Below are 21,729 nucleotides of genomic sequence, written 5' to 3' on the forward strand. Positions count from 1 at the left end.
TGGGTGGGGTCGCGGCAGCAGGACTGAGCGGTTTGTGTTCAGCTCCCAGCAGTCCTCGCGGCGTGGGGAGGGGAGGGGAGGGAGCCAGGTCGGGTCTGGCACCGGGGTGAGGGGCTGCGGGTCGGCAGTGGGGGGCACTGGGGGGGGGCAAGGGCTGTGGGTCGGGGGGGGCTGAGGGGCAGGGGCTGCTGGTCGGGAGTGGGGGGCACTGGGGGGGGGGGGCAGGGGCTGCAAGTCAGGAATGAGGGTCACCAGCAGGGCTGCCGGTGGGGAGAGGGCTGTGGGTTAAAAGGGGGGGGGCTGGGGCTGCAGGTCAGGTGTGGGGGACACTGGGGGGGCTGGGGTGCAGGTCTGGAGTGAGGGGCATTGGCAGGGCTGGGAGTAGGGGGCTGCAGGTTGGGAGTGAGCGGCACTGGCAGGGCTGCTGGGGACGGAGGGGGGCTGTGGGTTGAGAGTGGAGGGCACTGGGGAGGCTGGGGCTGTGGGTCAGGTGTGGGGAGCGCTGGGGGCTGGGGTCGTGGATTGGGAGTGGGGGGCAGTGGCAGGGCTGGGGGCAGTAGGCTGCAGGTGTGGCGTGAGGGGCATTGGCAGGTGTGGAGCGAGGGGCAGTGGCAGGGCTGCTTGGAGGGGGGCTGTATGTTGAGAGTGGAGGGCACTGGGGGAAGCTGGGGCTACAGGTGGGGTGTGGGGAGCACTGGAGGCTGGGGTTGTGGATCAGGAGTGAGGGGCATTGGCAGTGCTGCTGGGGACAGCAGGGGCTGCAGGTCGGGAGCAAGGGGTACTGGGGGAGGGGGCTGGGGCCAGAGGTGAGGAATGAGGAGATGCAGGGCAGGAGGCTCCACCAGTCTCTGGGGCTGTTGGGAGATGCTGGAGATGTTGCCCAGGTCAATGGCACTGGGATGTGGGTGGGGGCCGGGGGGCTCAGGACCATGTGCCAGGTACTGTGGGGGTCTGTGGGGCTGGGGGAGGGCAGTGGGGGGTGAGGGGGTGATCTGTGTCCCCTGTGGATGCTGTGGGGAAGTGGACCTGTGGTTGGGGGTTTCTGGAGCCAGCTTAGTCCCTGCAGCCTGTGTGGGGCAGGAGGGGAAGCAAGAACAAACCCGAGGCTGCTCTGCGTGGGCACATTTGGGGTGTCAGGGCTGGGCAGACCTTGGGGCTGGGGCAGGGGCACAGTCCTGAGTCTCCCATCGTGGTGATGTCTGTGCTGCCTCCTTTCCCGCAGGGGCCCGCAGACTGGATGCTCTGGGCAGGCGCCGTGTGCAAGTGCGGGTGAGTGAGAGCGTCCCATGAGCTTTCCGGGCGAGTGATGTTCCTGCAGGCTCTGTCATGGTGCTGTAATAGGCACCCTGCACTGGGATAGAGTTATTGGGGCTCATCTCCAGCTTCGTACATGTGGAGGTCTGTTAGCCAGACCTGTGGGACTTTGATTCTTCTGCCTCCCCGCTCTTCCACACACTGAAGCCTCTGGCTGCCTCAGTCCCAGGCCAGTACAGGAGACTAGCAGGGGTTTCCCCATACCAGCAGCACCAGAGCTAACCTGTGCATCCTCTTCCCCACCCCACAGGTGCTGGGACCCTGAGCAGAGCTCAGCAGCAGCCTCCTGAGGAGGGGCCTGTTAACCTGCAGCTGCAGAGGACTTCCCCAGGAAGACTGGAGGAGAGGAGCTCCATGACACCGGAGCCAGGCCAAATGCAGAGGCAGCAGAGCAAACCTCCAAAGCAGGGGGAGAGCTTGGAGGTAAGCAGGGCAATAGGTCCGTTTGGCTGTGGGAGTACGGCTGGGGCAGAGCCCAGGAGGAGCCAAGGGTGGTGTGAAGAATTTGGGGTGCAGAGAGGCCCAAAGAGCATCAAGCCTGTGGTGATGGAGGCTGTAAACACACCAAGTTGGTGTTAGCAGGAGCTCCCTCCTAAGTGCAGATAGACAGGGGTGCTAGCACAGGCAGGCCTTGTCAGAGTGCATGGAGCTGGGGCTCCCTGCCCCTGAAAGTGATACCAAGGCTGTCTCAAAGGACTGAGCAAATACAACATGATGAGCTGGGTTAAAGTTGACACATGAACTCCTATATCCACAGCTGCATCTACATCATGTTAGCTGAAGATTGGGGAATATTGCACCCTTACCTGTTATAAGGAAGCCTGCAATTAGTTGCAATACAGAATGATTCCAGATAGGGCTGCGGGGGCTGGAGGCAGCTGGAACAGGAGACACTGATGGTGCAATGCTTGTGACTGCAGCTCCGAGAGGTGTTTGAGGACGTGGCTGTGTATTTCACGCGGAAGGAGTGGGAGCTGCTGAAAGATGAAGACAAGGTGCTTTACCAGGACCAGATGCTGAGGAATTTCCAAGCCCTTGTTTCCCTGGGTAAAGCTCTGGTTCTTGCTTCTACCTGGACCTGTGTGAACTGTGAAATTTAGTGTCTTCCTGTTTTTTCAGCAGTCTCATCCTCATGCACCTTTGGCTGATGGTTTAAATCTGCTTCCTCCCCAATGGTCTGTCCATGATCAGACCTCTCTCATATCATATTGATAGATCCTCCTTCATTTGATTCAGCCACCTTCACTTGTGTTTTCCCCATTATTGTAGCTGCTGGTGCTTCCATTTGCAGCAGTTTCTTTGACAACATGATCTCTTTTTGCCTTCTCAGCACGTTCATATTATCTTCAATTCATTGTGCATAAATTAACTAACAGCTCTTGGGGAATATTTCTAATTTTCCCCTTCACTAGTGCGTCCTGTCCAAACACATGTAACAGTCCTAGCGTACTCAGTTCAGTGCTATCTAAATGCTTTTTCTCCTCCTTTCGTTATGACCTAACACAAGTTAATGGAAGTCTTCTTAGCCTCAGCTGCTACAAGACGTGGATGATGCATTTCCTCAGCTCTTCCTCTAGTGACAGATGTACACGATGGACCCCAGGTACTTCTACCAAAGGGTCACTGGAAGCTTCCGTCCACGTTCCTACCTAACATCTTCACCTCTATAGACCAGAGACTGTGGCTTTTCTGTATTTACATTAAGACCTGTGCTCTCAAGGTCGCTCTGCCATTCTCCAAAATTTTGTTCTCCTTAAAGCTCTCTGCAGATCAGACACCCATCACCGTGATAAGAAGAAGTGGGCTAGGTGCAAAGCCTAGTGAAAACCATTTTTCTTTCCAGAGGATCTCTAATATAGGGCCTTGTTCTTTCTTGTGCACAGGGTTGAGGTACTTACCTTTTACTAGGTTAGTTTGCTTTTCTGATGCTCTTTCCCCTCTGCTTCCCCCAGAAGATTACCACACAAACCATTTATACATTATAGGCTTTCATATGCTATGAAGTGTGTGGGGTTTTTTTGCCTTCTTTTTGTCATTTCCATGACTCCACGAACCTTGGTTTTAGACCTGTCAGTATTTGCCAACCTGTGGACCTATCTCCATTCCTGGGATGTTCATCCCATTGGGCGGGATGCTAGATTCAGTTGTAACTACAGTTGTTGTAAAATCATTTTGTCCTGTGCCCTGGTAATGCTGATTTATCCTCTCTCCCAGAAAAATTTCATTGTCAGCCACCTGTCACAGATGCTTTTCATTGCCACGGGTCCTCACTTTAAACCTTCACTGAGAATAAGCTCATTTCCATTCTTTTAACTGGAGTGCCACTAATGAGATAAATATTATCCATTTGTAAATGTGTCCAATGTTTCTTCATTTTGTTACCTCGAAAACAGTAAAAGCTTTATGTCTGCTCCCTTGTACATCATGGATCACTGTATCTCCATGCCTATCCTCGCCTTTCCTTGGTGATTGTCAGTTTGGTACCCTTTCTGTACCCTTCCTGTATCCAAACAGGATATCAAGGTCCCACACCTGACTTAATCTGCTGCGTCCAGCAAGGACAAGTGGAGCTCTGGGTCTGTGATGAGGATGATGGGGAAATCTCAAGGTCAGAGGACCTGCTGCCAGGTGAGTTGTGGCTGTCCTCTCCACCCAACTCCCCCCTCAGAAATGCTCCTTGCCCAGAGTGCCAGGGCAACCTGGAAACTGCTGACATGCCCTGTGCTGCCATTGCAGGGTGCTGACCTGAAATACAGTACATTATACTGTAATGTGTCCGGGCAGGTGTTATTCCCTCTCTCTGAAATCCAACGATATGGAAACAAGCAACTTTTCCTTTCTTCTCCCCCTAATTACAGCTGTTCGGGGACAATCAAGTTTGCCATCTTGATTGTTCAGCCCAGATCTGGATTCCCTGGGATGCCATGATCTTAAATTTCCATCTTCACTCATTAATATAAGAGTTTATTCCCCAGCCCAAGGTAGCCATACCTGTCTAACAACCTCTCCCAGCACTCAATAGGATTTGTAGTCCCCCATGGAAATCAAGATGAATACCGAAGCTCTGTTTAACCATTAGCTCTGATGATACCGAAGCTCTGTTTAACCATTTCTGTTGGACAGGAGAAAAGCTGGGGCTCTCCTTGGCTTTTCCCGGTCAGGTTGACCTGGAACCCAGGAAGTGTTTCATCATGGTCTCAGGGTGCATTAAATGGCTCCATGGCATGGGTGGGATTCAGAAGCTTTCATGTTGTGAGAGGAAGCAAAAGCCCCATGTCTTACACCTAGGGCCCTAAGTGTCACAAAGCCAAAGACTCAGCACACAGTTCAGGTTCAAGGTCATGCCAAGGCTTTAAGCCTAGTTCAGACCCCTGTGACATACAGGCCAGCTGGGACTGGTCAGCAGAAGAAAGCTCCGTGGGCTCATTCCCTGTACCAGACCGTGACTTGGAAGCAGACAGGATGCACAGCTCTGCTCCTTTCAGAAGAAAGCCACAGCCCTCGCCCTACACACAGGTCCAGGGGACACATGCCCCCCACGCCTCCCCCGGGATGTGCACAGCCTCAGCAGCCGTTCCCCTGGGATGAGCCACGTTCTGTCCTGCACCCCGTTCCACTCTACCTGAGCTGGGCAGTGTCTCCCCAGCCCCAACCCCACTCCCTCCTTCACCATGGGGGCTTTGATCTGCCACGCCGACTGCCCCATCCCCCTGGCAGACTTACCAGCTGGATGCGGCTTTCAAAGCTGCCAGGCTGCATGTTGGCAGTTGGATTGGTATCAGCCAATATGGTTTGTTAATAATCAGCTATTGGTATCAGCACAAAACATCTTTATCGGTGCATGTCTTCCCACATGTACGTGTCTCAGCAGGGCCCAAGGTGATGGGGCTGACAGCTGGGGCAGAAACCTTGAGAGTCTGACTCTGAACTCACTTGAGTAGGGAACATTAGCTCAACACAAGGGACCTGCCTTTCCCTCGTCCCCAGCATTTTGGGTTTTGGAAAGAAGACCTCGATTGCTTGAGGGAACACAAGGACCAAGGTCCAGGCCTGCTCAGGCCCATTCCAGCAGAAGGAATACCAGTCTGCCCCTTGCCAGCCGAGCAGGGACTAATCTGGAGTTTTTCCTCCCTGTGTAGGAGGTGCCTGGCTCCTGAACGGAGCTGAGCAGGAGACTTCTCTGGAAGGGTCTGCAAACCTGGAGCCACCATGGACTTCCCTGGGTAGTGTCGGTGAGATGGACTCCTTGAGACCTGAGAAGGAGCAATGGCCCAAATGTCAGGGGAGACCCCAAAAGCAGATGAAGAGTGTAGCAGTGAACCAGGTACTATCTCCAGTTAGGTGCGAGTGTGGAGAAGGGGCAGAACCCAGAAACAGCCCTGGGTGCAGGGAAGAATATGTGTAGATGAGAGACCTAAAGACCCATTGGAACTAAGCACTGCATCCAAGCCAAAGCAGTGAGGAGGGTGTCGGAGGGAAGCAGGAGCTCATTGCCAAGCACAGGAGCAGAACCCAGCCCTGCTCCAAGGTCTGGAAAACCTTTAACTGCCCTTCCTTCCTGGCTCTTCACAAGATAGGGCATACGTGATGTATGCATCAAGTGTGGGAAGAGCTTCACCTGCCTCTCGACCCTGGTTGCTTATCGCCAAATCCATTCTGAAGAACTCCCCCACTGTTTCACCAAATAGGGGAGAACTTTATGTGCCCTTGAGGCCTGGACAAGCACCTACAGGGGTGGGGAAATGTCTACCATTGTAATACGTGGTAAGGCCTTCACCCATTTTTTCTCCCTGTCTCAGCACCGGCACGTCCACCTGGGAAGGAAGACACACTGCTGCGCTGCATGCAGGAAGAACATCTGCTGGCAAGACCTGTCCCAGCACCAGTGTGTACACAGCGGGGAGCAGCCACACCATGGCACTAAGTGTGAAAAGAGCTTCAGGCAGCCCTCCAATCTGGCCAGGCACTGGTGCATGCACACAAGGGAGAAGCCACATAAGTGCTCAGAGTGCAGGAAGAGCTTCACTCGCTCCTCCAGCCTGGCTCAACACCAACGTATCCACACAGGGGAGAAGCCACATCAGTGCTCGGAGTGTGGGAAGACCTTCAACCATTCCAGAAACCTGAGAAGACACTGGCTCATCCACACAGCAGAGAAGCCACATCAGTGTTCAGAGTGTGGGAAGAGCTACACCTGCTCCTCGCATCTGGTCCGGCACCAACTCATCCACACAGGAGAGAAGCCACATCAGTGCCCAGAGTGTGGGAAGAGCTTCACCTTATCCTCAGACCTGGCTCGGCACCAGCGTATCCACACTGGGGAGAAACCACATCAGTGCTCAGTGTGTGGGAAGAGCTTCACCCGATCCTCCCACCTTGTCCAGCACCAGCTCATCCACACAGAAGAGAAGCCACATCAGTGCCCAGAGTGTGGGAAGAGCTTCACTCACTCCTTCAGCCTGGCTGAGCATCAGCGTATCCACACAGGAGAGAAGCCACATCAGTGCTTGGAGTGTGGCAAGAGCTTTGCTCGCTCCTCCAGCCTGGCTCAGCACCACCTTATCCACACAGGGGAGAAGCCATATCAGTGCTTGGAGTGTGGGAAGAGCTTCACTCGTTCCTCCAGCCTGGCTCAGCATCAGCATATCCACACAAAGGAGAAGCCACATCAGTGTTCAGAGTGTGGGAAGAGCTACACCTGCTCCTCTCACCTGATCCGGCACCAGCTCATGCACACAGGAGAGAAGCCGCATCAGTGCTCAGAATGTGGGAAGAGCTTCACCCTATCCTCAGACCTGGCCCGGCACCAGCGTATCCACACAGGGGAGAAACCACATCAGTGCTCGGAGTGTGGGAAGAGCTTTACCCGATCTTCCCACCTTGTCCAGCATCAGCTCAGCCATACAGAAGAGAAGCCACATCAGTGCCCAGAGTGTGGGAAGAGCTTTGCTCACTCCTTCCACCTTGCTCAGCATCAACGTATCCACACAGGGGAGAAGCCATATCATTGCTCACAGTGTGGGAAGAGTTTCATCCGATCCTTCCACCTGGCCCGGCACCAGCTCATCCACACAGAGAAAAAAACATTTTAGTTGCTCAGAGTGTTGGGAAGTGCTTCCCTCACTCCAAACTGGCCCAGCACCAGTGCATGCATAACTGGGAGCATCCGTAACTCTTCCAGCAATGCTGGAATGGTTTTGGGGTGTCTGTCTGCTCAGCGCCCACCAGTGTCTTCATCCAGGCAAGGAACCTCATGCTGGTGGACTGCAGCAAGGGTTTACCCATTGTTCATCCCTTCTAGGGCCCTGTAAAACCCAAAGAGCACAGAGGCTGGCCTCCAAGGTTTGATGAGGGGGAGGGGTTAAAAGGAAATGTCTCATGCAGAGGCCAGCCCAGATGCTCAAGGAACTTGTGAGAAGGTGGTCTTTAAATCAGCCCTGGAGCTGTGCCATCCCCATATTCTCTAAAAGCAGGCAGTGCTCCCAGGGGGAGAAGTGCCTTCACAATAGGGTGCTCTCCCTTATGCAACTAACTCTAAATGACACCCAGGGACTGTCTTTGGCAGACTCCCAGCTTTGTCCTCTGTCCTGGTCCCAGAGTACCAGTATGTGAGACTCTTGAATTGCAGGAAGGAGGACGCTTATTGCTGGGGAGGTATTCCCTGTCTTAGACATCCCCGTCCCCCAATGAAACTAGTTTAAAGCTCTGTAGGAGATTTGCCAACCTGTAAGAAAACAGACTCTTAGCTTTTGGAGAGAGATGTAGACTATCGCATCCCAGCAAGACCCTATCCTGGAAGTACAGATCATGGTCTAGGAAGCTAAACCTCACATGGTGGCACCAACTACGAAGCTGTGAGTTGACCTCACCATTGCAGTTGCTGAGGTGCTGGCCACAACCGCTGACCGAGAGGAGAGATTAGAAGACAACTTGTGCCCCCAACCTCTAAGCCTGGCTCCCAGAGCCATGTAGTCAATCATGACCCAACCCAGACTATTCTGGGCCCCATCATTTGTTCCCACATGGATGAGGACCACAGGATAGTAGTCGGTGGGCCTGATTAGGTCTGGAAGCCTCGCTGTGACATCCTGAATCCGAGTTCCGGGCCAGCAGCATACCTCCCGTACTGTGGGATCCGGGTGGCAGATGGCTCCCTCAGTTCCTCTCGGGAGAGAGTCACCCATCACGATGACCCAGCGTCGTCTCCTCTGGCTGCCCGGTTGTTCCTCAGCCTGTCTGGTGGTAACTGTGGACATGGCCTCCATTGCTGCACTCTCTCCCGGTGATGCCGGGGCCTCATCCCTGTTCCCCAGCTGCACAGGGGGAGTCGCTTCAGCAGTGTGCCATCTAGTTCTGGAGGTGACTGTCTTTCATCTTTCTGCATCAGGTCCCTCGGATGATGCCATCCCACTACATGTGCGGTCCTGCAGAGTGGAAGTACCCGTCAATCTCTTCCTCAACCGCCCTGATCCCCTGCAGCCTGATAACCTCTGCCTGGAGTTCCCTAACTTGCCTCTCCAGGGTCTCAAGCTGGGCACACATGGGACAGGTGAGGAGACTTCTGCTTTGTCCACCACCCCCGGGCCCCAGAGCCCTCGCCAGGCAACCCCCACAGACAGGTAGCCAGGGTGCTGCCGACCCATCCAAAGGCCCTGTCTGGGTGCAAGGAGGGTAGTAAAGCACAGGAACAGGCTACTGAGAGAGGTGGTAGATTGTCTTTTCTTGGAAGCTTTTTTAAGTTCCACCTTGACAAAGCCTTGGCTGGAATGATGAAATTGGGGCTGGTCCTGGTTTAAGCAGGGAGCTGGACTAGATGTGACCTCCTAAGGTCCCTTCCAGCCATCATGTTCTCTGGGTCTATGAATGCAAATGGCCGTCTAGATACAGATGATGCAGGTTCTGACCCAATAGCAAGGGGACAGGCTGTGGAAGATGCCCAGCAAGGGCAGTGGAGGCAAGGACCCAGATGGCTGGAGACAGAGCTTCAGTCTACGGAAGGGAGTAGGTGACACAGGGCCTGGCAGGGCCAAGCCTGAACTTGCTGCTCCAGTAGGGTCTTTACCCTATTCCCACCCTCACCTTGGCCTGTGAGGCCTAGAAGGACCTGGGGAAGGGCTGGATGGGCAGGTGGGAGATCAACAGATGGGCCAGTGGGTACTTCAGGACAACTTTCTGACCCTAGCTGATGTTGATCCAGTGGCCCTGCTCCCAGTTCACTATGCTGCACACTCAGCTGGGATCCCTGTCACAGCAGATCAGGCTCATGATCTCTCCAGCATCCAATGAGTGCTTGGGGGGGAGGGGAGTATGAAGCAGTACTGTTCCAAATGTGCAGGGCCCTAATCTCATCCCACAGCATCTTCCTTGCTCTAACCCACTAGCTGCCCCTCCCCTATTTGTGCTGGGCTGGAACCCAGATATCTGGGCTTTCATCCCCTACCTGATTTGGGGGACATGGCATTGAAGACATCATCGTCCAGGACCTTGAACCAATTCTCTGCATAGCTGATTGTCTTGGGGGAGACGTCCGTGGCGGGGAAGGGGACAGCCTTGTAGTTGAAGTACTGAGCTGACATTGCACCCTGGGACACACAGACAGGTTGGGTGGTCATGTTGGGGCTGTGCTTATCCCTAACACAGCAGAGGTGGCAGGAAGTGTGGGGATGGGGTCACTAGAGGGTGCCACATTGCAGACAGCAGGGAGTTCCTGGCCCTGCAGCAGATCCCTCTGTGGTGGTCCCAGCTGTGGAGTGTAACCCCATTCCTACTGGGTGCTTCACCCCAGGGAGGGAGGAGTGAGCCAGGAACTGGGACCAAAAGCTGGGCACCCCCTGCATGGCCCAGCCACTCCCCACCTCCCTTTGCTCCATGGTCAAAGCAAAGTCCTGGCGGAGGGGAGGCTGGCAGGGATCAGAAGAGGAGCTGCAGCTCATGGGCAAGGCTTGCATGCATGACAGCAGGGGGCTCCTGTGACTCCCAGAGACCATCGCCCAAAGGGAGCAGAGGAGCCAGTACAGGGTTGATTCTGGCCAGGCTGAGCTGAGCCAGAAAAGGGTGCATGAGAAGTGCATCTGCTACTCAGTGACTGCAAAGCAGCCAGGGCCACAATCCAGAGCAAGCACAGGTCCACAGGAGAGCTCTGACTTATGGGGCTGGTATCCCACCCCAGCCACATTGCTGCCCTGGGATTCCCTTTGTAGATGACAGGGAAGATTAATGTCTCATTTGCTAACTGCATCCAAGGGAGACATGCATATGTACATTGGAGCAACATCGCCCAAACTTCCCTAAGTCCAAGTCACCTCAGATGCAGCCAGGCAGTTATGTGCCTGGGAATGGGGAAGGGGGAAGATTGCAGGTAGGTGGGAAATCTTCGAGAAATGGGGCTGGAAAGGGACCTTCATAGTCCAACGACTTCTTGAATATGATCTCATCAGAATAATGTAGACCTGGTGCGATGCCATCCATGACTGGGCTGTATCCATAGAGGGCTACCAGCTACACAGAAGGGATCAGGTAGAGAAGAAGGGAGGAGATGTAGCTCTCTCTATGTAAAGGAGTGGTATGCCTCCTTGGAGACCCAAATTGGCTTGAGAGAAGGGCAACTCAAGAACCTGTGGGTCAAGATATGGGGGTGGGGGATGAGGAGAAGGGAACTTGATGGTAGGCATCTGATACAGACTGCCACATGGGGAAGAGGACCTGGATCTGGAACGTCCAGAGAACTGATGAAGGCTGGACATTCAAGGGACATAGTTAGCATGGGTGACCTGAGTTTTCCTGACATCTGCTGAGAGGAGTGCTCAGCCAGATCTGACCGGTCACATAGGTTTTTGACCTGCAGGGAAGAACTTTAGTACGGAAGGTGAATGGGCCAACCAGGGGGACGGCTTTGTTAGATTTGAGTCTAGCCAAAGGAGATGACCTGGTGACAGATCTGAGGATTGAGGGTAATCTGGGAGAGAGTGATCATGAGATGACAGAATTCACTATCCATCATAGGGCAGGGAAGCCAGCCAGTAGGGCGAGGGGCTTGACTTCAGGAAGGCTGTCTTCAGTGAGCTTAGGAAAATAGTGGGAGAGACCCTATGGGAAGAGGGACCGGAGAGGAAGGGAGTACAGGAAGGGCGGTTGTTCCTCAAAGGAATGATCCTCAGAGCTCAGAAAAGGTCTGTTCCTGAATCCAGGAAAGGTGGTAAAGGGGCTGAGAAGCCCTCTTGGCTTACTGGAGTAGTCATGGATGATCTTTTGAGGTTTCTTCCAGTCCTTCATTTCTATGATTTGAGGTGATGTTGGATTTCTTTGTTGATATCAGCCTTCTGTGAGAGATTGCTTTCGAGGCATGGGAAATATTTAATGTTCTTCAGAGTCTCACTAAATCTGAATTAACAGAGCTGAGGTCTGTTCACTGAGAGCCTTGCCACATGCAAGGAGCAACTTTCACGCTTGTGCCATGATCGACTCTTTGGGCCAAACAGTGATAGGCTGAAATGGCCCTGTCTCTGTCTCCTGCTCTCTCTCAATCCATGTTCTGATTGGCTGGTATCCCTCCTAGCCTGCAACAAGCCCCCCCCCCATACTGATTGGCTTCTGGGGGCTTACAGCCTCTTTCTTGGTTTGTGTGCTGGTTGGTCCATTTGTGATGTGTTGTGGTGTCAGTCAGCTGGTGGAGTGAGGTGAGGCCAAGGGGCACAGTCAGTTCAGCTGCTGAGAGCAGGGAGGGGTGACACAGGGAGACCAAAGAGGTCATTTGGGATGGGGTTTTGGTTCTGGAGCATGGAGAAGTGCCTGGTATTCACAGCCTTTTCCCCATCTTCTCACTGCTGCTGCTACTGAGAGTGAGTGGTTTTGCGGGGGCTGTGCTCCCAGCTGTGGGGCCATTTCCTGCCGAGTGAGGGTGCAGTAGTGCGCACTGCCTACAGTAGTGGCTCAGTGAGGGTTGGAGGTCTGTGCGCTACAGTGCTCAGGAAGATTAGCCGTGGTTCAAGGAGACCAGGCCTGTCTGTCACCGTTTAGTTCAAAGAGACATGGGACCCTGGCAGGGAATGTGTGCAGTGGGTACCAGCACACAGGAGATCTGCATCCGCCTCAGCACCTAGCCGGAGTTGCCTCTTCAGCTCACCAGGTAGAGGCCTGTGTTTTTGCTTACTTGTTCAGCTCTGAAAAGTTGTGGCCTCAGTCCCTGATTTTATCTGTAGGGTGCTTGGCTTCTATCTGAGGGGGTCTCTGTTCTGTAAGCACTGGCCCAGTTATCAGCTCTTGGCAGCACTGGGATCTCTTGGGCTGGGAGTGGGCAGTGGTTTTTGAGGGCTCTGGGAGTGGATGCAGCAGCATTACAAGAACAGGGGAGGGGCCAGTCTCCTGAGAGCGTGAGCAAGGTGGAGGGCAGCCTCCAGTCCACCTTTAGTACAACAGAGTGCAGATGCCAAGGAGTTGCTCAGAGTTGCTGAGAAATTTATCCACACCCACGGTGTATACCTAGTGCTTCTCAGAAACCAAATTAGGGGAGGTGCTGCAGCTTAAGAGAGTCTGCTGCAATACAGTACTCGCCCCCCAGGAGAAAAGTCACAGCCACCACCTGAGCGAGTGCCATAGCTGATCAGCATCAGTAGTTAAGGAAGGGAGTATTAGCCCCTGCCCCCAAAATGGCTACTCACAGCAGTACTGGAGCCAGTGCTATACCTAGACTCCTGGCAGCCCTGGGCAAACTTTTAGTATCAGGCCTCCCCTTCACCAGAGATAATGATTTTTTTGTTGCAGAAGTCTTTAAAGACATTGATACCACAGATATGATAAATAGTTTGTTCTTAATTGATAACTTTGCTAGTCCTGTATATGCGCAATATTAAAACTTTTTTGCAATTCAATTTTATTTTTTCCTTTTCAAGCCCCCCTTTCTGGATTCCAACTGGGTATCAGCCCTTTTCTGGGCTGTGGGGGATGGGGGCGCTCCTTCTATCAGTTCTGCTAACCACGGCTTAGCACACTGGCGATGCGTAGGGGGTGCACGCAGGTACATGTGCACCCTCTGAGCTCGGCAGTGCATCCCCTGCAAACAGACACCACCAACACTGCTAGAGGCATCTGCGGGCAGTCGCCGCTCGCCACTCCCCCGCGCCGTCACTGCCAGTGACATCTGTGGGCAGTCCCCAGTCGCCACTGGCCACCACTGCTGGTGGCATCTGTGGGTGGTCACTGACTGCTGGTAGGCGGTCTCCACCCCCTGCTCTGCCCTCTGCCAGCCACAGTGCTGCAGCTGCCTGCGGGAGCTCACCAGTCCCTGCTGCCACACTCCCGCTGCTGACAGTGCTGCTGCCACCAGCGGGAGCTTGCCGTGCCCCACCGCAGCCTCTGGGGACATGCAGTGTTCATGGCTTAGCAGAATCTCTGCTGCTGCACAGGACCCATGTGAGAGCTGACAGTAGCAGGGCTGAGTCCAGTGGGGCAATGGAGTGGGCCTGCCCCTCCCCTTGAGTCCTGCCCTACTTGGCAGCTCAACTGAGGAGGCTCGACGTGCCCAGCACTGTTGGATGAGGCTGCAAGGTGAGGAGGGAGGCGGTAATAGAGAACCAGGTAGTAGAGACATGTGAAAAGTCAGGGTCATCCTCCAGCTCTTGCAGGGCCCATGCTCCCCTTGTGCTGGGTGAGAAGGGATGTGAGTCTGCCAGTCTGGAGAGGAGTTTTCCAACCATAGGGCTAGGCATGGGCTGGACATATCTTGAGCCCAGGACAGAGGTGGGCACATGCTGTAGTGACTGCAGTGTGCGCTGCTCCAGAGGACAGGGGAGGGGGGACAGGGGACCTCTAGCTAGTATGGGCTGTGGCAGTGTGCAGCTGTGTATCTAACAGGTATAAGCAGTGTGACAATGTAGAGGAGTTATTATCAGGGGGGAGGCATGTTCTCTGCAATGGGCAGGTAAATGAACACAGCACTAAAGCTCCTACAGAGATTCATAGATGCTAGGGTCAGAAGGGACCTCAATGGATCATCATGTCTGACCCCCTCTGCCTATAGCAGGAAGAAGTGCTGGGGTCATGTGAACCCAGCCAGGCCCTTGTCCAGTCTCAAAGACCCCCAAGCTAGGGGAGAGCACCACTCCCTTGGAAGCCCGTTCCAGATTCTGGCAACCCTTACTATGAAGAAGTTCTTTTTGATGTCCAACCTAAATCTACTCTATCAACTTGTGGCTGTTGTTTCTGGTTATTCCAAGGGATGCACTGGTAAACAGAGCATCTCCTATTCCCTGCTGCCCCTCCCACCCATGAATTTGTATACTGCCAGAAGAATCCCCCTTAGGCTTTTCTTGTGGAAGCTGAAAAGGTCCAGGTCCCTCAGCCTTTCCTCATAGGGCCTTCCCTGAAGGCCTCTAACCATATGAGTGGCCCTCCTCTGGACCCTCTCAAGTTTGTCCACGTCCCTCTTGAATTGCAGTGCCCAGAATTGGACACAGTGCTCCAGCTGTGGCCTGACCAGTGCCACGTAGAGGGGAAGCCTCCTCTGCTCCCTGCGTCCCCGCTCACTCGTTCTTGCAGCTGGCTTTTATTTGCACCGGGTGGTGTCTCTCTCTGACATCGGCCACCCGTGCCAGCTCCAGCTGCAGATAAGTGCAGCTAATGAAGTGCGTGGGTGTTACCTCTCAGTGTGGTCCTTCTGGCCCTCGGCGTCCTAAAACGGGTATTTCTCTTTTCTGGGGCTTTTCCTTTGGGGTTGGGTTCCCCCTGTCCTGGGTTCCCCCATGAGCGAGGTTCCTTGCTCCCCCATGCTTGTACCCCTGGGACAGATGGCTGGGGAACTGGCTCTGAGGCCAGATTCAAAGAGTGGTGGTTGACAGAAGTGAATCATCATGGCACTCCGTGACCAGTGGTGTCCCCCAAGGCTCCGTCCTTGGACCTGTTCTCTTCAAAGTCTTTATCAATGATGTGGATGCTGGTGTCAGAAGTGGACTGGCCAAGTTTGCTGTTGACAACAAACTTTGGGGTAGAGCATCCACACCTGAGGATAGGCTGGTGATCCAGGCTGACTTGGATAGGCTCAAAAAGTGGGCAGATACAAACCTGGTGACATTCAATACCAACAAATGTATGGTACTCCACCTTGGAGGGGGAAAAAACCCCACAGCGTGCCTATAGGCTTGGCAATGCTATGCTGGCTGGCACCATGGCTGAAAGAGACTTGGGAGTCATGAGTGACCACAAGATGAACATGAGTCACCAATGTGATGTCACAGCTGGTAAACCAAACCAAACTCTGGCTTGCATCCATAGATGCTTCTCAAGAAAATCTCAGGATGTCATCCTCTCACTGTACTCAGCCTTGGTGAGGCCACAGCTGGAGTACTGCATCCAATTCTGGGCTCCACAATTCAAGAAGGATGTGGAGAAGTTTGAGAGTCCAGAGGAGAGCCACACACGATCAGAGGACAAGGGAATAGGCCTTATAAAGACAGGCTGAGAGCCATGGGACTCTTCAGCCTGGAAAAGCATAGGCTCAGGGGCGATCTGGTGGCAGCTTATAAATACATCAGGGGTGTGCATCAGGATCTGGGGGAACACCTGTTCACCAGAGCACCTCAAGGGATTACAAGGTCCGATGGTCACAAACTGGGCTCCAAGACCGTTTTAGGCTGGACATAAGGACAAATTTCTCTACTGTCTGAGCCCCCAAGGCCTGGAATAGACTCCTTCCAGAGGTGGTGCATGCATTTACTCTGGACTCCTTTTAAAAAGCGTTTGGATGCTTATCTTGCTGAGATCCTTTGACCCTAGGTGACTGCCTGCCCTTGGGGCAGGGGCTGGACTCAATGATCTCTTGAGGTCCCTTCCAGCCCTAATGTCTATGAAATCTATGAAAAATATATATTTTTTAAATCAAACTGATGAATGTTTTAGATGTTCACTTTTTAGAATATAATTTGCTATTTTTCTGGTTCTTAGATGGCAAAACCCTTTCCTGAAAGGAGGACTTCCAGGGGCAAGGGGAGGGACTTCTGGTGGCAAAGGTCAGGGGTTAGGGGGCAGGACTTCCAGTCACAAGATGGTGACTGGGGCGGGGCACCTGTCAAGGGGTGGGGCTACTCATGGCCCTTGACAGCTTACCAAAACTGGTCCTCCGCCGAAAATAATTGCCCACCCCTGTTCAAGAACCATATGTGGCCCTGCTTCTGGCAAACATCCTCCACCCCCAGCTGGGGTTTCAGATGTTTCCAAATTATTAGGTGGGCATCCTACATGCAGGCCCAAGCCTGGACACCTGGGTTTTGGATGCCCCCGAGTTTCGCTCACCCATTTCCATAAAGTGAGCATAAAGATCTTACCACGGGAAATGAACATGGGAGCTGAACCATACATTACCTCCGTGGATACTTTTCTACCCTGTGCCAGAAAAGAGGTCATCCCCAGTGACTAAGAAAACTGCCTTGGTGGTTACGGTACTTCTCCTGCCAGAGATTCTTGAAAAGAAACCTAGGCAGATTCCTGCTTGACCCAATGCTCAGTTTTTGAGTGCCAGCCTGTCAAATGACACCCACCCCTCAATACCTGCATGCTAGATACGTTGTGCCAAATAAGGATCTTATTCTGGGCTGGGACTATGGGGCAAAACTCCCTTTGGGTCGCCTCAAACCATGCATCTCCCTGACCAGGGGATCTCCTGAAGAAGTCTGGGCAGGATAGTGCCTGACCCAAAACTTGTTTTTTTGCATGCCAGCCAGCTAACTGAGAGCCCCCCCACCCCAATTGTGTGCTATATAATCAGCACCAAATAAGGGATTGAGATTGGTCTGCGATTTCCAGGCAAGATCCTTTTGGGTCACCCAAAACAGCACCTCTCCACCACTGGGGATTCAGCCAAAGACGACGTTTCAGGCTGCATTTGATCCTTCACTTTTCTGCCAGAGATTTCTGTACGTGACATCAAGTAAGATGATAGTGTAAAAGTTTCGTTGAAGCTGTGATGACATTAAGTTGAAATAAAACTAAATGCATATCTAGCTTTATATCAAATTACCAAACCATGCCTTCTCAAATGCCAATTGCTGGCTTTTTAGAGATGGTAGTACCCTGTTTCCTTGCCCCCAAAATCCTTTTCTTATATCCTGTATTTAGATCTCTGGTATTTAAGCATGTAACAGCTGATGCTGGATTTGCAGCAGGGCTCAGGATCCCTGCAAAGGCAGAGTGGGAAAGTTTGCAGAAAGTCGTTGCTTGCAAGAGCATGGCTCCTGAGGCAGGAGAGGGGAGGGAACTTAGCTCTGGGGACTCAGGCAGGCCCAGAGAAGGGAAGGCGCCCTGGGGCCACAGAGCTTGGGGAGGAACCACCCTGCAGCCTGTCTGTGAAGTGAACCTGCCCTTAGTGATGGGGAGAAGGCAACCTGATATCCTTTTTTTCTCTCTGTGAGGCAGAGGGACCTGTGTGAGGAAAAAGGGTGGTAAAGTAGACTTGCCTAGGACGGCAGGGTGCTGATCTGGGAAGGCTCTGCAGAGAGTTAACAGAACCAGCCTGGGGCTGGGTGGGTGATCTACCCAGGGTTGTTTCAGTTATCAGCACAAGAGGCCGTGTCTGGGAATTGGAGAAAGGTGCTTTGGGGAGAGGGGACAGTGCTTTTTCATTGCAGATACCACAGACAGCTGGAGCAGAGGAGAGCTTCCAACTTCCCCATGAGGCTCTAGCAGAGAGCAGGACTTCCTGAAGCAGCAGCACCAGCCATGGTTACAGTGTTGCCAGTGTGAAGGAGAGCTGATGTCTTGTTAACCCTGTGTGCTCGTGCTGAAGTTCACTGGAGTCCCAAGGCCTACGCTGGGGAGTTGTACTGAGGGTGTCATTGATTCAATTTGTATAGGGTGTTTTAGTTCATTGATACCTGCCTTTGACAATTAGATTATTGCTATCCTGTTCTGCTATTAATCTCATTCGTATGTTGACTCCACGGAGAGGTAGCCTCAGCCTTACGGGCTGAGAAGTTGACCGAGGCTATCTGACACTCCAGGACCCTGAATCCAGACGTGGCTGCAAGTAGCACCATGGCTAGGGTTATATTTTGGGGGGCTCGTGTGGGATACCTGGGGGCAGCTCTGTTTAACAAGGTGCCTTTGTATCAGTATCAGTGTGCTTTCTTTGTGCCCTGCCTGGACGGCTAAGTTGCACCATAGCTATGGCTGGTTATGATGGTCCCAGGTCACAAAATCCTTGGACGCAGGTGTCACGGTGGACATAATCTTTCTGGACTTTAGGAAGGCCTTCGACACTGTCTCTCACCCTGTTCTCATTAAAAAATGAGGCAACTGTGGTGTCGATGCCTACACAGTCAGATGGGTCGCCAATTGGCTGGAGGGCCGCACCCAGAGAGTGGTGGTGGACTGTTTTTTTTTTTTACTTGGGGGGATGTGGGCAGTGGGGTCCCCCAGGGCTTGATCCTTGGGCCCACACTGTTCAACATCTTCATCAGCAACTTGGACAAGGGGCTGAAAAGCACCATGTTCAAATTCACAGATGACACTAAGATGTGGGGAGAAGTGGGCAGGAGGAGAGGGACAGGCTGCAGCTAGATTGAGACAGGTTACAGGGGTGGGTGGATGAGAACAGGATGGGATTCAACACTGACAAGTGCAAGGTGCTGCACCTGGGGAGGAAGAACCAGCAGCAGACCTACAGGCTGAGGACCTCCCTTCTTGTCAGCAGAGAAGCAGAAAAGGATCTTGGAGTCATTATTGATTCCAAAATGAACATGGGCCACCAGTGTTGGGACGCAGTCAGGAAGGCCAACCACACCTTGTCGTGCATCCACAGATGCATCTCGAGCAGGTCCAAAGAGATGATCCTCCCCCTCTATGCGACACTGGTCAGACCGCAGGTGGAGTACTGCGTCCAGCTCTGGGCGCCGCATTTCAGGAGGGATGTGGACAGCATGGAGAGGGTCCAGAGGAGGGTCACTTGCATGGTCAGGGGGCAGCAGGGCAGACCCTACCAGGAGAGGCTATGGGACCTGAACCTGTTCAGCCTCCACAAGAGAAGGCTGAGAGGGGATCTGGTGGCCGTCTACAAACTGGCCAAGGGGGACCAGCGGGTAATGGGAGAGTCCCTGTTCCCCTGAGCACTACTGGGAGTAACAAGGAATAACAGCCATAAGTTGACTGAGAGTCCTACCCTGGGGGTCTTCAGAAGGAGGCTAGATAATCACCTAGCTGGGGTTGTTTGACCCCAGCATCCTTTCCTGCCGTGGGAGGGGGTCAGACTTAATGATCTGCCCAGGTCCCTTCCGACCCTACCAACTATGAAACTATTTCGCAGGACCTATCCCAGGAGAAAGTGCAGAAACTACTGTGAGACTCCTCAGTGGAGTTTTGGGCTTGTCGGGTGTGTGGTATAGGCTTCAGAGACCCTGGGGATAGTCGGTTAGCTCTATGTGAAATGTCCAACCCTGTTGACCCAGACAGAATACCTCGGGTGTTGGCTTCCCCAGACCAGGGGGTCTGGGGCCTAACTGTAGTGAGCAGCATGGCTGCCTCAGCCTTAGAGACCAGGCAAGACAGCCACAGAGTCACTCCAAGGGCTGGAGAAGGGGGACCCCCTGAGTGGATAGGAGTTCTGAGGCAAATCCTGACGGAGGTCGCACAGCCCCAATCTAATCTAGGCTCTTACAAAAAACTTTGAGTGTTTTCAGGAGCTGATCCTTCCCCACCAGGTGAAGAGACCTTTGATTCTTGGCACACCTATGCTGCAGAGACCCTCAAGTCTTGGGAGGTGCCAAATATTGAAAAGCGTTGGCGACTACTCAGAAGTCTGTGAGAGCCTGCCACCGGGCTAGCTTGCGTGGTTATATTTCAGAACACTGATGCTACTGCTGAGCAGTGCTTAAAGGCTCTGGCTAGTGTATTTGGGAGTGTGACACACATGAGCATGCTGTAGTTCAAATGCCATAGTGCTTGCCAGAACCAGGGCAAGGCCATATCTCCCTTTATTCTCAGGTTAGAGAAGATACTTCAATAGCTAGTAGTATGTGGGGGTGGGGTTTCACCCAGACAGCTGCAGACCATGCCAGGCTGCGACAAGTACTTGTGGGGGTGTTGTATCACAAGCACATATTAAATAACCTACAGCTCGCTGGCCGAACAGGCACACCCCCCAGCTTGAGCCTTCTCATTCAAGAGGTTCAAGAACAGGAGAGACTCCAAACCATTAAAGCGACATTCAGATCTGTGCAGCAGAGTGCAGCACAACACGTACCCCTTTCCGGGGCCATGCTGGCTGAGACAGTACGCTCCATGGTTGAGACCAAAGATATTCCCACTGGGGTGGATGTCTTGCCTGGCTGGGTGGGTGCCCCTGGGTCTGCTGCCATGGGAGAAAGAGATTGCCATGCAACTGCTCAGGACTCCCGTACTTGAGGGCCCCACAAGAGGGTAGGCAGGAACACTTTTTGTTATAAATGTGGAGAGAATGGGCACGTCTGGAGAGAGTGTCCCAATGAGGAGGACCCAGAGCGGGTACTGCAAAAATGGAGGGACATGTGGGATCTATCAGGACATGTGGGTGCTGCCTACCACCCCAGCAGTTTCCACCAGGACTAGGCCCCAGAGCAGAGGTCCCCGTGATGGTGGAAGGATGCCAGTGCACAGCTGTTTTGGACGGTGGATTGCAGGTGATGATCATTTTTCCTTCCTTATATGATCAACATTTAAAACACCTGCCCTTGCAACTACTGGTTGGATTAGGCCTCTGTGGATTTAGTCACAGCCTCTCCCTGTAGTGGATACATTATATGTCGCCTTCAGTTCCCTGAGAGCGTTGTAGGTGTTAAAAGGGAAGTAGCCACTGTGACATTGGTTTGTTCAGACCCCAACTGGATGCAAGGGGCCTTGATTATAGTAGGAACTAACTCAAGTTTTTTTTCAGATTCTGGCAGGATATTGTAAGCAGAGAGCTGGAAAATTATATTCAGCAACCCTCAAAATGCATGTCCTTCGTGCTGAGGCATATCAAAAGATCAAGAGCTGGCCATTAGAGAAAGAGGATTCCCCCGTTGGGGCATTACACTATGCTGGCATCACTCGCGAGCACGTGCCTGCTCAGACTACTCAGCTGCTTCATACCACGTGCCAGTGTTCCATGAGATTCAAGGATCAAAAGTTGGCAGTGTTGGAACCAGTATGCCAGCAAGGAGCGCTTAGGAAGATGCTGGTCCCCAGTGGGATAATTGCATTAGAAAAACCAGCACCACAGGAGATCTCAATCCATTGGGGAGGGACCTTTTGTGCAACCCGGACAAAAGGTGGCTGACCTAAAAAAGGTAGAAGTGGCTCTGGTGCCACCGTGTCCCACTGAAACAGAAAGGTTGGACCCCACCCGGTTTTTCTTTGGAGACTTGCTGGTGCCCCCATAGTGGAAGGCACAGTTGCAACAGAAATTAAGCACCAGAT

The 21,729-nt window shown here is 53.1% G+C and overlaps 2 protein-coding genes across 2 annotated transcripts in view; both read left to right on the forward strand.

Moving 5' to 3' along the window:
- On the forward strand, positions 1 to 13,181 carry LOC102571665 (zinc finger protein 883). Its single transcript, XM_019479168.2, has 7 exons — positions 1 to 30; positions 1,223 to 1,269; positions 1,565 to 1,737; positions 2,235 to 2,361; positions 3,829 to 3,942; positions 5,454 to 5,638; positions 6,114 to 13,181. Exons 3-7 carry the CDS (start codon positions 1,669 to 1,671, stop codon positions 7,404 to 7,406), a joined length of 1,788 nt encoding a protein of 595 aa, XP_019334713.1. The 5' UTR covers positions 1 to 30; positions 1,223 to 1,269; positions 1,565 to 1,668; the 3' UTR covers positions 7,407 to 13,181.
- The window catches only part of LOC132249835 (uncharacterized), a 25,406-nt gene continuing 12,137 nt past the window's right edge, over positions 8,461 to 21,729 (forward strand). Inside the window, exon 1 of the mRNA XM_059725484.1 lies at positions 8,461 to 8,863. Within this exon, the coding sequence (XP_059581467.1) occupies positions 8,461 to 8,863 (403 nt within the window). The remainder of the gene's footprint in view (positions 8,864 to 21,729) is intronic.

The sequence above is a fragment of the Alligator mississippiensis genome, chromosome 4 (genome assembly GCF_030867095.1).
Source record: "Alligator mississippiensis isolate rAllMis1 chromosome 4, rAllMis1, whole genome shotgun sequence".
In the NCBI taxonomy this organism is placed as follows: Eukaryota; Metazoa; Chordata; order Crocodylia; family Alligatoridae; genus Alligator; species Alligator mississippiensis.